At 42.4% G+C, this 14,286-nt stretch overlaps 1 protein-coding gene across 7 annotated transcripts in view; it reads right to left on the reverse strand.

The window, feature by feature from the left end:
* Positions 1-14,286, reverse strand: part of SLC8A1 (solute carrier family 8 member A1) — a 357,688-nt gene that overhangs the window by 63,247 nt on the left and 280,155 nt on the right. For all 7 annotated transcript variants that reach the window (XM_055089150.1, XM_055089148.1, XM_055089147.1 and 4 more), the window contains 2 exons: positions 9,295-9,425; positions 5,137-5,236 (listed from right to left, as the gene is read on the reverse strand). In XM_055089150.1, the coding sequence (XP_054945125.1) occupies positions 5,137-5,236; positions 9,295-9,425 (231 nt within the window). The remainder of the gene's footprint in view (positions 1-5,136; positions 5,237-9,294; positions 9,426-14,286) is intronic.

Genomic DNA, 14,286 nt, shown 5'->3' on the forward strand with positions numbered 1-14,286 from the left:
TTCTCATCCCTTTCCTTCTAGGAGAGTAGATGTGAATTGCATGTGGCTATTGTGCTGAATATTTAATATAAGCAAGCCAGGAAGGTGGGCAGAGTGTATTTTTTTTTCCGTTGCTCAGAATCAGGTGGTCCATGAAACATGATGCCATCGGGGCTGCTGTACAACTACAGCAGACATCCACAGAGCTCCCAAAGTTCTATACTGGCTGGTTTCTTAGAACTCGCCTAGTCCAACCCTCTCATTTTACTGATGGTGACACTCAAATTTGGAAAGAGTAAATACTTTGTCAAGTTATGCAGTTGACAAGAGACAGAATCAAGACCACAAAAAGGCTTTTGTTTTGGCCACTTTCGAGTGTTCCTTCATTATGAGAAGTCCAACAGATACTATATCAGATATGCAAAATCGATGTCAAAAGTAAAAGAGTTTGAGAAAAAGCCTTAATGCGGGATATTTAAAATGATCAGGTAAAAGAGAGGGCAGTGTGATGATGTTCTTGAAAGAATGTCACCAATTACTAGGCAGGAGAAGACTATAGATGCACCTAGGGAAACAAACACTTCCCTCTGTTCTTTAGAGAATTGACTGGCACCTTCCCTGAAGGAAACATGAGCTGGGCTTAAGGAGATTTAACAAATATTAAGGGGAAAAAAAAACCCTTCATATTTCAATCTGCAGCTCAGTTATGCAAACGAATAAAGATACAGGCCATATAAGGTGCCTGTCTCTGTGCCTGTGTTTTGTGTATCTGCATGTATGCACACATATGTTTATGTATGTGTGTCTCTGTGTGTTCATGTGTTTGCACACACACATACATGTCTGTGTGCATCTGCGTATGTATGTATACAGGTGTTCTATGTGTGTGTGTGTGCATGTGTGTGTGTACTCAGGACTCAGGCACAGCGAGTGAGTGCACTTTTCACACACAAGAGAATCCCAGGCTGATATGATATGTACCCCAGCGCTGACATTTACCAGCTTTGGCATCTCGAGCAAGTCACATTGCTTTTCTGAATCTCACTTTCCTTATCTATCAAATGGCATGTGTAATACTACAAAACAAAAAGGTCAACCAGTGTTTTTAGTCACCTAGCCTTTTTAGTAATTAAACTGAATTGACTGCCTTTCCACAAAATTTGGTTATATTTTATCGTAGAATATTCAAGAAGTTTGCCTCTCAAATAACCAACTGTGCTCTCCCAATGCACAGACAGTCCTTGTGAAAATACTTGTTGCCTTGATCAATCCTTATAGCAACTCCATGAGTGAGGAACAGTTTTCTCCACTTTACACACGAGGGGACTGAGATTTAGAGGGGAAGGAATCTGACTAGAGTCACCCAGGGAGTTTTTGGAGGTCTGGGACACAAATCCACATCTTACTCCAAAGCCAGGCTTGCCATCACCCTGTCCTTCACCTCACCACCACCCAAGGCTGCTGCGAAGAACAACAATGTTCTGAGTGGAACTGGCACTGGCATCCTGGTTCTCTTTACCCAGCTAACCTTTGCCCTCTTCCCTGAAACATCCATCTCTTCCTCGTAGCCCAGCTGGTCCACAATTTCTTAAAGCCAACCCTCCATTCTGCCCTAGCCGAGACACTAGAAAGATGGTGGCACTGGCGGAAATTCAAACCAGACACACAGTGAGTGCTGGCTTCCCTTGGAAATACATCGGCTGGCACATCTTAAAGCACCTGATGGTACTAGACATGCCTTGTAAATTTCTGACAGGTATTTCACTGCAGCAGGCTATCGCTCCTGGTATTCTACCCAGGGAAAGATAGAAGGAGAACTGCCAGGACATGACTATATAATCCCGTCCTAATCCCTTGAGTCTCATAAGTCCTTTAACTCTTCAAATATTGAACTATAAGAACTTGGTTTGCAGAAACATTATGGTCATAGGAGGCCCGGGGACTGAGCTATGAAATTCAGAGAAGACAGGAGAACCAAAAGACAGCCAGAGGGTTACCTTGAAATTAGCTTAAATATAATCGTGGGAAACAGAAGCAAAATCCTACTTATAAAATTATTACTTTTGTTTAGCAAGATAGATCGTCTCAATTTTGCGCAGAAAATTACACAGGAAAAAGCCCCTCAACAGAGTCATTTAAAAGCAATTTAACATTTTTAATAAGGCAACTCTTTCTGATTCTCAACTATTTAGCCATGAAATCTTAAAATCCAATGAAAGTCTGTTTTCAAGAAATACTGCTTTACAAATTGTATTGTCTATTTAACAACCCAAGAATAGTAACATTCTTTAGAGACTTAAATTTAATCATAATGACAACAACTGAGCTTCCTAACTGCCCTTCATATAATTTAATGGCTATAAGCTATGGGTTTGCTTTTCTCATATTTTGTCTCAAAATTGTAAAGAAGATCAATTTTACCCAGCAGCCTGCAAATTTCTGAGCAATTTTGTCTTGTTCCCAAGCAGTCCCTTAGGAACATAAAACAGAATATGTTGCATGATAAATAAGAACCTTTGAGAGGTTTGGCATTTCATTCATTAACAGTTCTTCAAAGGATCTGAGTGGGAGTTATTCCCATCATGTAAGTGCTGAAACCATGGCACCAGGAGAGGTGACAAGGCCAGAGTCACTCCATGAGCCAGACGAGAGGAGCCAATTTTCCTCACTTGGAAATTTCTCTCTCTTAAGGGCAGTGGACAGCACATTGGACTAGTATTTGGTAGATCAGGGCTCTGGGCTACCTTCCAGAGGCAAGTTGCCTCGCTGAGGCTCAGATTCTTCCTCCAGAAGGTCAGGATGATCATAATACTGACCTCATGAGATTTCGAGAGGATTTGATTCAACATAAGAAAGTGCTGGCCAACCAAAATCTTCCCCTTTAAAGTAAGAAAGTCTTAGCATCTTTAGAGTTGTTTCTCTGTATACCTATTCTAACCAGGAGCAAATACACAACTTTGCAGCATAATCACTCCTGCTGTTTAAAACCACCCTTTTCCATTGCCATAGACTGGCCATAAAATGTTTACCTTGGTCCCTGAAAATTACAAAAATGTGTGAATGAACCAACACAAACCACTCCATGGCTAGAAAAGCAGATTCAGCATCGATGTGTCTATGGATGGCGTTTTTTGGCTACCATCCAATGCAGCCTCTATGCACACTTCCTGTCTCCCTCCATGGCTTTGTTGTTCTTCATGACTAGCTCACCATCGTACAGACACCTTATTTGACTTCTTGCTTAGTTTACTTATTTGCTGTCTCCTGCAATTAGGTGGTAAGCTTCATGCAGGCTTATTTGTCTTTTCCCTTCACTGTCATATCCTTCTCAGCAAGAACAATGAATGACTGACATACAGAAAAATGAATGAATGAGGTCCAGCTCGTGACCATCATACAAATACTCATATATCTGCAGTCAAAGGAAACCTGGAAACTATTAGAAATGGTCTGTTAAGGCTTATGCTGCTTTTAATGTTTCAATTCTAGTATGTCAAAGCCCATAAAATAATTTGGTTATTTTTTAATATTTTCTACCACTGGCCTTGTCAACAGTTTCTTATTCAAGTGATCTTTGTCCCTTTAGTTTTTATTCTCTCTACGAGGAAGGAATATAGCTCACGCCTCAGGTATTAATCTGAGATTTATAGAAAAAATACAAGCCATAGTGAGGGAGTACTATAGACTGAATATCTGTGTCCCTCCCAAATTCATATGTTGAAACCTAATTCTCAATATGATGGTATATAGAGGCGGGGCCTTTGGAAGATGATTAGATCATGAGGGCAAAGTCCCCATCCATGGGATTAATGCCCTTATAAAAGAGACCCTGGAGAACACCCTCATCCCTTCCCCTATGTGGGGACAGAGTGAGAAGACTATGAACCAGGAAGCAGGCTCTCACCAGGTGCCAAATCTACCAGGGCCTTCATCTTGGACTTCCAGCCTCTGGAACTGCCAGAAATAAGTTTCTGTAGTTCACAAGTCACCCAGTCTATGGTATTTTGTCACAGCAGTCCAAAGGGACTAAGACAGGGAGTCCCCACCTCCATTGGAACTTATGTGTACATTTCAAATCTACTCCCCTAAGCAATTACTCATCATTTACCGTTCCTAAATTTCCACTGTATACTCTATAGCAAGAAACCAAAGTGTGATTATTAACAGCACTAATAATAAACAGGCACAAAGGTTTTTTATCACCCTCTGTTCCCACAGTACTTGGGAGATCTGTCAAATTTTCCTGTGGCAGATTGGAAAGAGGGAGCTGCGTCAGAAGTCATGACCCAACCGCTAGTGATGCTGTTTCCAAATTTTACAGTCTGGGAATCACTAGTTAGAAAATTCTAGTTTTATTCATTCGCTGCAGGAGTAGAAAATGAGCCTGCGGGGATCTTTAAAGAGAAAGAACCAGTGGAAATGAAACAAAAGAACTGAAAACCAGAAAATCCCATGAGAGTGTTGCTTTCCTGAATCTTGAAAGGGGCTTTCCTGGTCCGTTTTACAATCACACAGAGAGTGGACAAGGTTTGGTGACACAGAAAAGGGATACTTCTTTCTGAATTTAATTTCCTCAGGTGTCTGGCTCCTTGAGTTTGCAACACTCTTCATTTTATAGGACCTTCCTAGATAAAACTCCACACTTTGCTTGTATAGGAAGAAACAGAATGTGATTCTATTTTCACTCCCAGAGCCAGTGCAAACACTTATTTGTTAGATGTTATTGAAGAGAGTGAAAAATGATGCAGATGATGGTGGTGAAGTGTCTTAACGTCACCCTGTCCCACCTATGATTTTGATGGTTCCTTTCTGACCTGCACTTGGTCACTTCTCCTGCTCTCAGGGAACTTTCCAGATAAAACCCTGTGATTGGCTATCCATGAGTAAGAGACACAGTAGGCTTTAAATTGATCTTGTCTATTTCCAGAGAGAAAGACGCAATGTAGACAGAGAAGGATGTCCTGTTTGAAGACATTTGCTTCATCTTAGAAAGTCTAAATTCGTCCCCAAAATGTGCATATACATTACAAATACATTTATTTCTCTTTTAATTTTATCATGGAGAGTCTTTGGTGTTTTGACCTAGACCAAGTGGTGACGGCAGGAAAAGCAAGCTTGGGACATTATCATTTATAATATGCAGAGAAAAGCACTCACCAGCACTGACAGTGATCGCTTCGATAAACTGTTCTCTCCAGCTGTTTGTCCCAACCACGAGGGCTAGGTTTGTCTTCTTAATAAGTTTGTCCACGGTACTCTAGAGAGGTTGAAAAGAATCAGAAAATAATTGCCGGGTTGGTTAAGGCCTCGGGAAATCTCAGACCTTGATGATTTTGAAACCCCAGAGTTATCTAAAGGGTAGCAGATGTCAGGCTCAGAGCAACAGTATTGACATCAAACACCGTTACGATTATGCAAACAAGCATAGTCCTTTCTTGGAAACATCCTGAAATGGAAACTTCTTCATAGCAAATACAAGCCTCCTTCACTGCCTAATAGCCAAGGAAGAATAGCCTCACCGGTTACAACTGAGGATGTCGCAAAAGCCCATCCCTTCCCCTCAGACGCTTCATGAACTTGCTTCTCTCCTGGCTTCATCTAGAGTATGTGTCTGCAACTGAATTAACCTATGCTCTGCTCAGCACTACCTATCGGTGGATAACTGGAATTGGCAGAGAGATTACGAAACTAAAACCTGTTCTTACTATACTTTTGTTGAGGAATGAAATGCAACCAGACAGCAAAGCCTCAAGACTGCTGCTGTATGATCATTAATAAATGGATTTTTCTTTGGCTACTTGTTTCGTCAGCCTGGTGGCTGATAGAGAATTCATCTCACCTGACTCCTGCTGCAAACAAGAAAAGACAAAAAAAGGTCAATTTGTATGGTTCAGGGCAAACTGCAATGACCTTGCACTGAATTTCCCCCTGCTTTGCTAGCTCTGAGCCTCTTATTTTTCTTTTTCTTTAAGACCTTTTTTAGGTACTTGCTTCTGTACAATTAGCACTCTTAGCTTTCTAAATGAATGTCAGTTCATGGAACAGGAGAAGCAGCCAAGCGTTCACAAGAAAACTAAGTAAGCAGATGCACCCAAAGCGCTACCACAAATCACAGCAACTACAGGGAGAAGGGTCACTTCCGGGACGTGAAGCTGTTCTTCCCAGAGAGACCACCACACCGACTAGTCCACGACACGCCCCACCCTTACTGTCAGAGCATCCTCGAATTCCCACTTATTGCAAAGAGTCAGAAAACACATATTATTTGTCTTAGGTCAAAATCTGTACATGTTTAGTGCAGTGTCCCTGAATTGACTAAGGTCTGAGAGAGAGAGAGTGTTATTTCGCTAACCGGGAGGAAGGAAAATGTGATCCCAGGGGCCCGTGCAGAAGGACAAAGCTACATCAGAATGTCAAGTGTGTTAGTTCAACCGTCATTGCAACTGATTTGCAACATTGAGATGATAATAAACATGAAAGGGCCCATCTCCAACTGGCCCACGCTGTATTTTCAACAACATCCTTTGCTAGATTGTTTGTCCTTATGGTGGTGACCTTTCGGCCTCTAGCTTTGTGTCTAGAACTGCTAGTGCCACTGATAATAGCTGTAACCATCAGGGCTCTTGGGCACCATAGCCAGAGGCACATGACAAGCATCTGACTTTTCTCTGGCCTTGGCCAATCTCATCAAGCACTCTGAGTGTCTCGGTTGATGCCAATTCAAAGTTCTGCGTAGAATGTAGCAAGAAGTAACCTTGACTTTTCCCAAATGTGATGGAAACTTGGGGCAGGTCTCTCCAAAGAAGCCCTCTTTACTCTAAAGCCAAGGCAGAGAATCCCATTAACTGGGGGATAAATAATTGAAGAGTGAAACTGCTCTAACAGTTAAACACAGACTCGCCTCAGAAAATCTCTCTGAAGAACAAAGTTTTAAGATAAACTAAACTTAAAATGTATATGTATAAAATGTATATATGTATATATATGTATATATAATGTATATATATAAAACCTCGGGAAGATTGTAAACTTTAGTTCATGTTAACCCTGGTGGACTATGAGATAGCCTGGGCTCTTCCCTGGACTTAATTTACATATGTGTCCTCTCTTGACCTATAGGAGGAGAGGAGTGAATAGGAGAGAACCTATAGGAGGAGAGGAGGAATTTGAAATTTGATCCTTGAACTTGGCCTTGGACACTGACCTGGAGGTTTCCTATATGTCAGTCATTAGCTCTTCACCGTGCTAGTCTGTAGCAATAGTTTTAACCTCACTCTCGGCCATGGGTGTTAGAAAAGTCCAGCCCTTGGTCCCAACATAGTAAGCAAGAACCCAGTGGGCAAAGCAGACTCGGACATTGTGAGGTATCAGCCAGATTTGGGTCTTTAATGCAGTTCTGAGGGCTTTGAACAATTTCTTTAAAACGGCTACGGTCTAGAAAAAATTTCTTAAACAAATAATATGATATCAACATTGATGCTTGAGGGCACTTCAGAAACATGCCCCAAGGTACCTACCCTTCAGTGTTAACAGTAACTGTCCTGATGAACTTTGAGCAGATGGGAGGAAACAGCCTATGGAAGATACTCTAGGAAGATAAGTGCCCCAAACAACTGGACTTATGGAGAGAGACTTGGTTGACTTTCAAATGCTCGGATCATTGGAGTGGTTGCCAGAGAGAGCTCTGGACACAAGAAAACTTTTATGCCTAGAAGACTGTTCCCTGCCATACCCTTCCTACAGGAAGTGACCATGATTGTTCTTCCTGGTCATGGGTGCATGGAAAGGGAGTGCTCGGCGTTGTCCCGTAAGGAAGAGGGCACACAATCATTCCCCATGAGGGTCCTGGGAGGGGTGGGGGACAAGCGTTTATAGAAATGCCAAGCTGTAGAATCTCTGTTGTCGCAAGCGGCACCACGCCCTCTGGTTCCAGGTGAAAAGAGGGTACGTGACGAAGAGTGAAGATGGAGACGGGAACAGATTGGTCCACAGAAATGGACAGTCTCAGATATCCGCGCCTCAGGAATCTCAGGGAACTTGTGCATATAGCAGTCAAGTGTGTGCAGCGAGCCAGGTTCTGGATGAAACGCCAGGTGGGCTCCGATGGTCGGGGTCTGCCTAGAAAGCCCTAGCCCCAGTGTTTGCCCTGCTCTTTCTTTCTGTGGCAATGAGTGAGGGGAGTGAACACATACATCCACGGTGGCCTGAAGGGGAAAGTTTAATTGCGTTTTTATCTTTTAAATGCCACTGTAATTGGCAAAGACATTTTTCTTTCCACCTGTCGCCTCTCAGGCACCTTGTTTTGTGAACTAAATTAGAAAAATACTGAACGGGCCCAGCAAAAGGCAAAGAAGCCACTACTGTGAAAACTCCAGATATGATCCTGAGGCTTTTAGGTTGGTGACCTGATTCTCCCTTTTGGAATTTTCATTCTGGTTTTCCAAACAGGGGCAGAATCTGCTTTTAAAAAAAAAAATAAGTGGGGAAAATGCTGCTGTGCTCTGGCTTGTAGTTCTGGAAAACCAGAGAGAGGCTGCTCCTTTTCATGTCCCACTACAGAGCTCAGGTGCGGCTCTCCCGGGGGCTTCTAGGTGTGAGGACCACGTGAGTGAAAAGGGATGGTAGCTGGGGCAGGGGCCGACGGAGCAGCTAAGAATGGTCGAAAAGGTCCTTTTCAACATCCTAAGCTCACCCTAAGGCCCATCTGCTTAACTTCTGAAAAATGACTTTCCTCATCTAGAGAACTGGAAATCCAATTTTATCAGCCCAGTTATAAACTCTCCAGTTACAGGCACTCTGCCTTCAGTTTGTTGATTGTGCTCAAGTGTCCTAGGATCTTAAGAAGGTGACTGACTACATAATATACGAGAGCTTGTCAATGGCATGTTCCACAGGGAAAGCTTACCATCCTTCCTCCTCCAAAACAAAAGCCTCATTTTCAGCAGTGTCAAGGCTTTGCTTCTACTAGATTGATTAGCTTTCTCAAACAAAGCATGGTTTCTTCCACACATAACAGTCTCTTGGAATCCATCTTTGCCTCTTCCTTGCTATCCAAAGCCCTCCCTTTAGGGCACCTCTGACCTTGCACAGTGATGTGTGCCACCCACCAGACCCTGGTTCTGACACTGTTTAGTTTACAGGATCTCTTGGTTCCCTACCAACTCGCGAATCCCATCTCTGCTCTAAAGGCCTCTCCATCAATGAGCCAGTTCCTGAAATTACATCTGCCTCTCGTACAGCATAGACCGACACTATGAACCGTCTTGGTGCAGAGATGGGCCTGGCCTCCCTGGTGGGCAATGCTGGTGCGTGTACCTTGAACTCATAGGATTCTTCAATGATCACTTCCAGCCTGGTGTGCTCTCCCAGAATGGGACGCCCCATTTCTGCAATGCGCCTCTCCTCCTCCTCTTTGCTGGTCAGCGGCTGCTTGTCATCACATTCCTCTGTGAAAGGGAAGGGCGAGAGTGTGAGAATGGATTCAAATTTATTTGGAAATCCCTGGATCCTGCTACAAGAAAACCAAGAAGGAAGGAAGCCCTGATGACCTACTGAAAGTCCCTGGGGTGGTGCCGTAAGGCTGGAGGGGAGAATTGGACAGACGCTTGTTGTGTGGGGCAGTGATCACTGTGACGGCAAGTGATCATAATATCCCACAACCTAAGCACCTGCCAAAGGGCAGATCAGGAAAAGCAACTTATAGGGCCATATCACTGGTAAAGACTCTGTCCACATGCTGTCTGCATTGAGGGAATCACCCAGCTGTCCCCTGAGACACTGGCTCACCTGGCTGTCTGTACACATCCTTTTAGCACATGACCAAGAGGAAACACAATTAAAGTTCCAGAGCGATTCAAGGAATGTAAGACTCTGGCCTCCTCCCCTCCACTTTCTAGAGGCAAAGAAAATGCCCCAGGGCCAAAGAGATGATAGACGGGAAATTCTGATCTTAGCCTCTCACGTGCCAAGATCCCCTGCTGCAAGTTAAGAAGCAAAACATCCATGAATTCCACGGTTCAGTAAGATGCCTGCGCTCCAGAGCTGCCTCTCTCTGGTGCAAAGCTGAGATGGGTTGGGAGGACCTTGACCATGTTAACGTTAAAGGAAACAGGGAGAGCGAGGGTGAGGCCTTTGGGAAGTTAATACTTACTCACCATGGGGGCACGATTATTTCCGGAACCACCATGTAGCTTACAATCCAGGAGAGGCTAGTGGGTGCTCAGAAAACGCTAATGGACTTGAGAGTCCATTAATGAGGGGAAGCTCACAGTTGGGTCCTCTCTGTGTGAAGGTCATTAGGAGAAATCCCAGACTGAAAAGGCCACGCACATGTGAAGGACAAACAGTACTCCTGTAACCACTCAGCCTCCTGTCCTTCAGGCTCAGGATGCTGGAACAAGACAGGCCACTTCCCCTCACTGTCAACCTGAATGGACCTCATCTCCAAGGAAGTAGTCTTGGTGGTATAGAAAGACTGCAGCCCTGACGCCCTTGCTTCTAGAACCTTCCAGGCAAACTGCCTGCAACGGGAGTCTGTTGACTGGGGAGAGATGAGGAAGGGAGGGACTTCTAGCCCAGACTCCTTGCCTTTTGCATTTAGGCATCAGCTATTGCAGGAGTCCACATCTCCCATTCCCATCCCACCCATACATGGCTTCCCTCTGCTGAGGGACCCTGCCTTGGTGGCTTCATTTGACGCGCTAGCAAATGAAGCAGAAGACTAGTTCCTAGGCCAGTTGTTGACTACTGGGCCATGGAGCAGTTGGGCTAGAGGCATTGCTAGCATTTTATATACCAAGTATCAAAACCAAGCAAAAGGCAAAAGCAGAAGGTAGCATATCAAAGAATTCTTTATTATGTATTCAATAGTGTCTTCCTAAAAGTATATTTCAGAATCTGCTTTCCTATCCCCAGTAATTACAGGGCCCCAAAGAAATTAGAAGAAGACTAAAAATAAGCGATTTTGGACTAGCCAAAATCTGCTAAGTGTTAGCAGATGCAAAAGAGAGGTGCAAGTAGATTAATTTTAATGGTAAAAGTTATAATATTTCTTATAGTAGGCTTGGGAAGTTATGACCCAAGGGAAGGCAAAGGTTTTTGATTGGTGTCCCCATGATTTGCCCTTGAAATTAAGTGTGTAGAGTCAAGGGGGTGAGCTGAGGTATGTGAAGTCCCATTTATCCAATGCTCAAGTCAATCATATTTTGATTCCCTCTGCTTTCTGATCTTAAGCCCAGGAAAATGTTATTAGAGTTTTCATAGGAGCAGGTTATATTAGTGTCTTTGTTCATAACCTTGGCTGAACATGGATATTCTGGAGACTTACGTCAAATAAGAATTATTCTTCCAGAAGAAAAACTATTACAACTTAGATTTTAATTTGAATTACAAAGCCATTTGGGGGAGAATATTTATTATGTCCCCCTTTTAATAGTTTACTTATAAATGGGAAGTTGCTTTTAATGGGATTCAAGTCAATTTAGGTAAAAAAAATAGAGAAATTATGAAAGAAGGGTGATGCGGTGGCATTGTTGAAAGCCACATTTCACAAAATGAAATGATCTGGAACATGGTACTAAATGAACGGACATGGTAGTAAATGAAATCAAATCACATAGTGAGTGAAAAGGTTATTCCCTTTCTAATCATCCTTTAGTCCTTCTGATGAAGAAGTTTGGTGCTGTCAGGTCTGTAACTAGTTCTTGGCATTAGGGTTTCTACCATTTAGGAAAGAGAAAATAGTTCTCAGGCATAGAGCATTTGACTGCATTGAGCTAGAAGTTAATAACTTTTTCATTCTAAAAATTTTAACCTTACTTTCTATATATGATAAATACTAGCTTTCTATTAGTGTTAATGACTTAAAGTTTTTTTTTTTAAAAACAAATCTAGTGAAGTAAAAACATGAGGCAAAAAATTGCATGAAGTGAATAATAGCATAGTTGGTATGCAGTCAAAGGAAATATTGTAAAAGAGGTATGAGAAAGAGAAAAATTTTAGGAATTAATGTCTTAACAGATTTCATACTAACCTACAGAAAAGCAGGACATCTTGTTTCTATCACTTTCTACATTCTTGCTCCAAACTAGACTTGAATTTAATGCCACACTTTATTCCACTGTCTACCCATCTGGAAAACCTTCCCCATTTTCATCTAGCTAAATCCCACCTACCTTTCAAAACCCTACCTCTTCTCGCATGAAATATCCCTCAATTGACCTATTTAGGAATGACCACTCTAACTTTAAATTAAATCTGAATATTTGTTGTGTGTACATATTAAACATGGACACTTCTAATATACTAATTTTTAATATTTAAACTACCTTTACATACAAATATCCAGCACGTAAACTTACCAAGATAGAACAATACGTCTCATTGCTCTTCGGATTGTCCTCATATCCCTCAGAGCCTATTACTATGTATGGAAAGTAGTAAGTGCCCAATAAGTATTTGTCATGTGACTGTTCAACTCACAGTTAGACGAGCCTCTTCTTTGCTCTATGCATATAGTAAAGACCATTTGTTCATTTCACACATGTCATTGCACTCCTACACTATGTCAGCACACTGAGGCCCCTCCCACCCCACCTCTTTTTCCAGGAATTCATGGTCTAGTGGGAAGTGAGGCATATAGATGGGACAACTTCTAGTACAGCAAGGTAGGAGCTGAAGGTCCAGGGTCGGGGAGCAGCTCCCTCTGGCCAAAGGAGTCAGGGAAGGCTTCAGGAAAGAGGAGATATTTGAAATTGGCCTTGAAGCATGTATAGGAGCTTGCCAGGTGAAGGTGGTGGGAAGGCTGGCTAGGAGGTAATAGAGGACGGAGGGGCATTCCAGGCAGAAAGAAGTCAAAGCACAAAGGCCTAGTGTCATGGTAGGGTCAGGGCTATTTTCACTTAATAAACATCGTGAACATTTAAGAAATAATTATACTTATATGTAACTGAGAGACGACAGCTGGATAAATCCTTTTATTGCTCTATAATGATACAGATAAATTAGCATCTGTGATCCAGATTTTTGAAACTGGCAAAGAAGAGAGCTAAGCTTATTTTTTTGAAGTGTCTTCTCTTTAGGTATCTTTTATTGAATAGGGAAATCGTTTAACAGCATATTTTTTGATCACCTATTTTTTTCTCACTTTGAGTGCTGGATCAAATGCAGTTCATTTTACTGTGGCCAAGTCAGTTTCATTTCCTTATTTATGCATATGCTGTGCTTTTAGTTCTGTTTCTCACGTAGAGGAAATTCTCTATGTAACCGTGTTTATCTGTATATGTACATATATATGTACATATTTTTTAACTCATCATATTTTATTGAGAAGTTGATAATAAATGATATAACATCATAGTCTTAACCAACCAACCCAACTTAAAGATCAGATGCATAATTAACGGCCATGGTTAAAATCAGTATTGACAGGACAGAAAACAATCCTGTGATGAAATCATCGGTAGGGGTCCGCCCTTCTCCTGAGTAATTGATTTTGCAAATGACACATCACAATAGCTAATAGGTACCTGGGATCTGGGAAAAGCAGAATTATGAAAAAGCTGCTGTTAATGCTTTCTGGATCAGGCTGCATTTTGAAGCCGCATCACTGTTAAGAGGTGAAGGGCTGAGAACACGAATCTCTATTAGAAAACAATACAACCCACGTGGAGATCTGCACCCGAGGAGCTACTGTGGATATTCTTGAATGCATTTGCAAGTTTTTGTCTCAACAAACAATGTAAAATTTGGAAATGGGTACAAGGCCAGCGGTGGGACAATTTGCTTGTGGTTATTTTAATCCTTCACTCAGATCTGTGCAGACAAGTCTGAGAGCGGAGATCTCTTCACATTTTTCAGCACCTTGCTGGCCTCTTCGATTAGAACCTAAAGAGGCGGGTACTTTATTTCCATGAGGAATATTCTGGAACAACTCTGTAGTCAGGGCTGCGTGATTACTGAATGGGGGTGTGGGATGAAAGAACGAGCAAAGTCTTACTGAGGCAGGCAGAAGTGTTTCTGCAGCCATGACCAGTGATGGGTGATGGTGACAACTGAAGAGTGAGTATCCGTGTCCTTATCCAGAGACTTGGTAACTTAGGGTAAGGGGCTCACACCCGGGCTCTAATACTACAGTCGATCTGGGATAGCTTTGTCATCCTTTAGTCACCCTGTCAATGTTCCCCTCTGGAGAAACCCCACATATGTACTGTCATCTGTGCATATTTGGCTAACATCATGTTGCCTGGAGGAAGGAAAGGCAGACTCTGGGAAGAAAGACAGCTTGCTTTTAAAGACATTTCATGACAT

This window comes from Physeter macrocephalus, chromosome 12 (genome assembly GCF_002837175.3).
Source record: "Physeter macrocephalus isolate SW-GA chromosome 12, ASM283717v5, whole genome shotgun sequence".
In the NCBI taxonomy this organism is placed as follows: Eukaryota; Metazoa; Chordata; class Mammalia; order Artiodactyla; family Physeteridae; genus Physeter; species Physeter macrocephalus.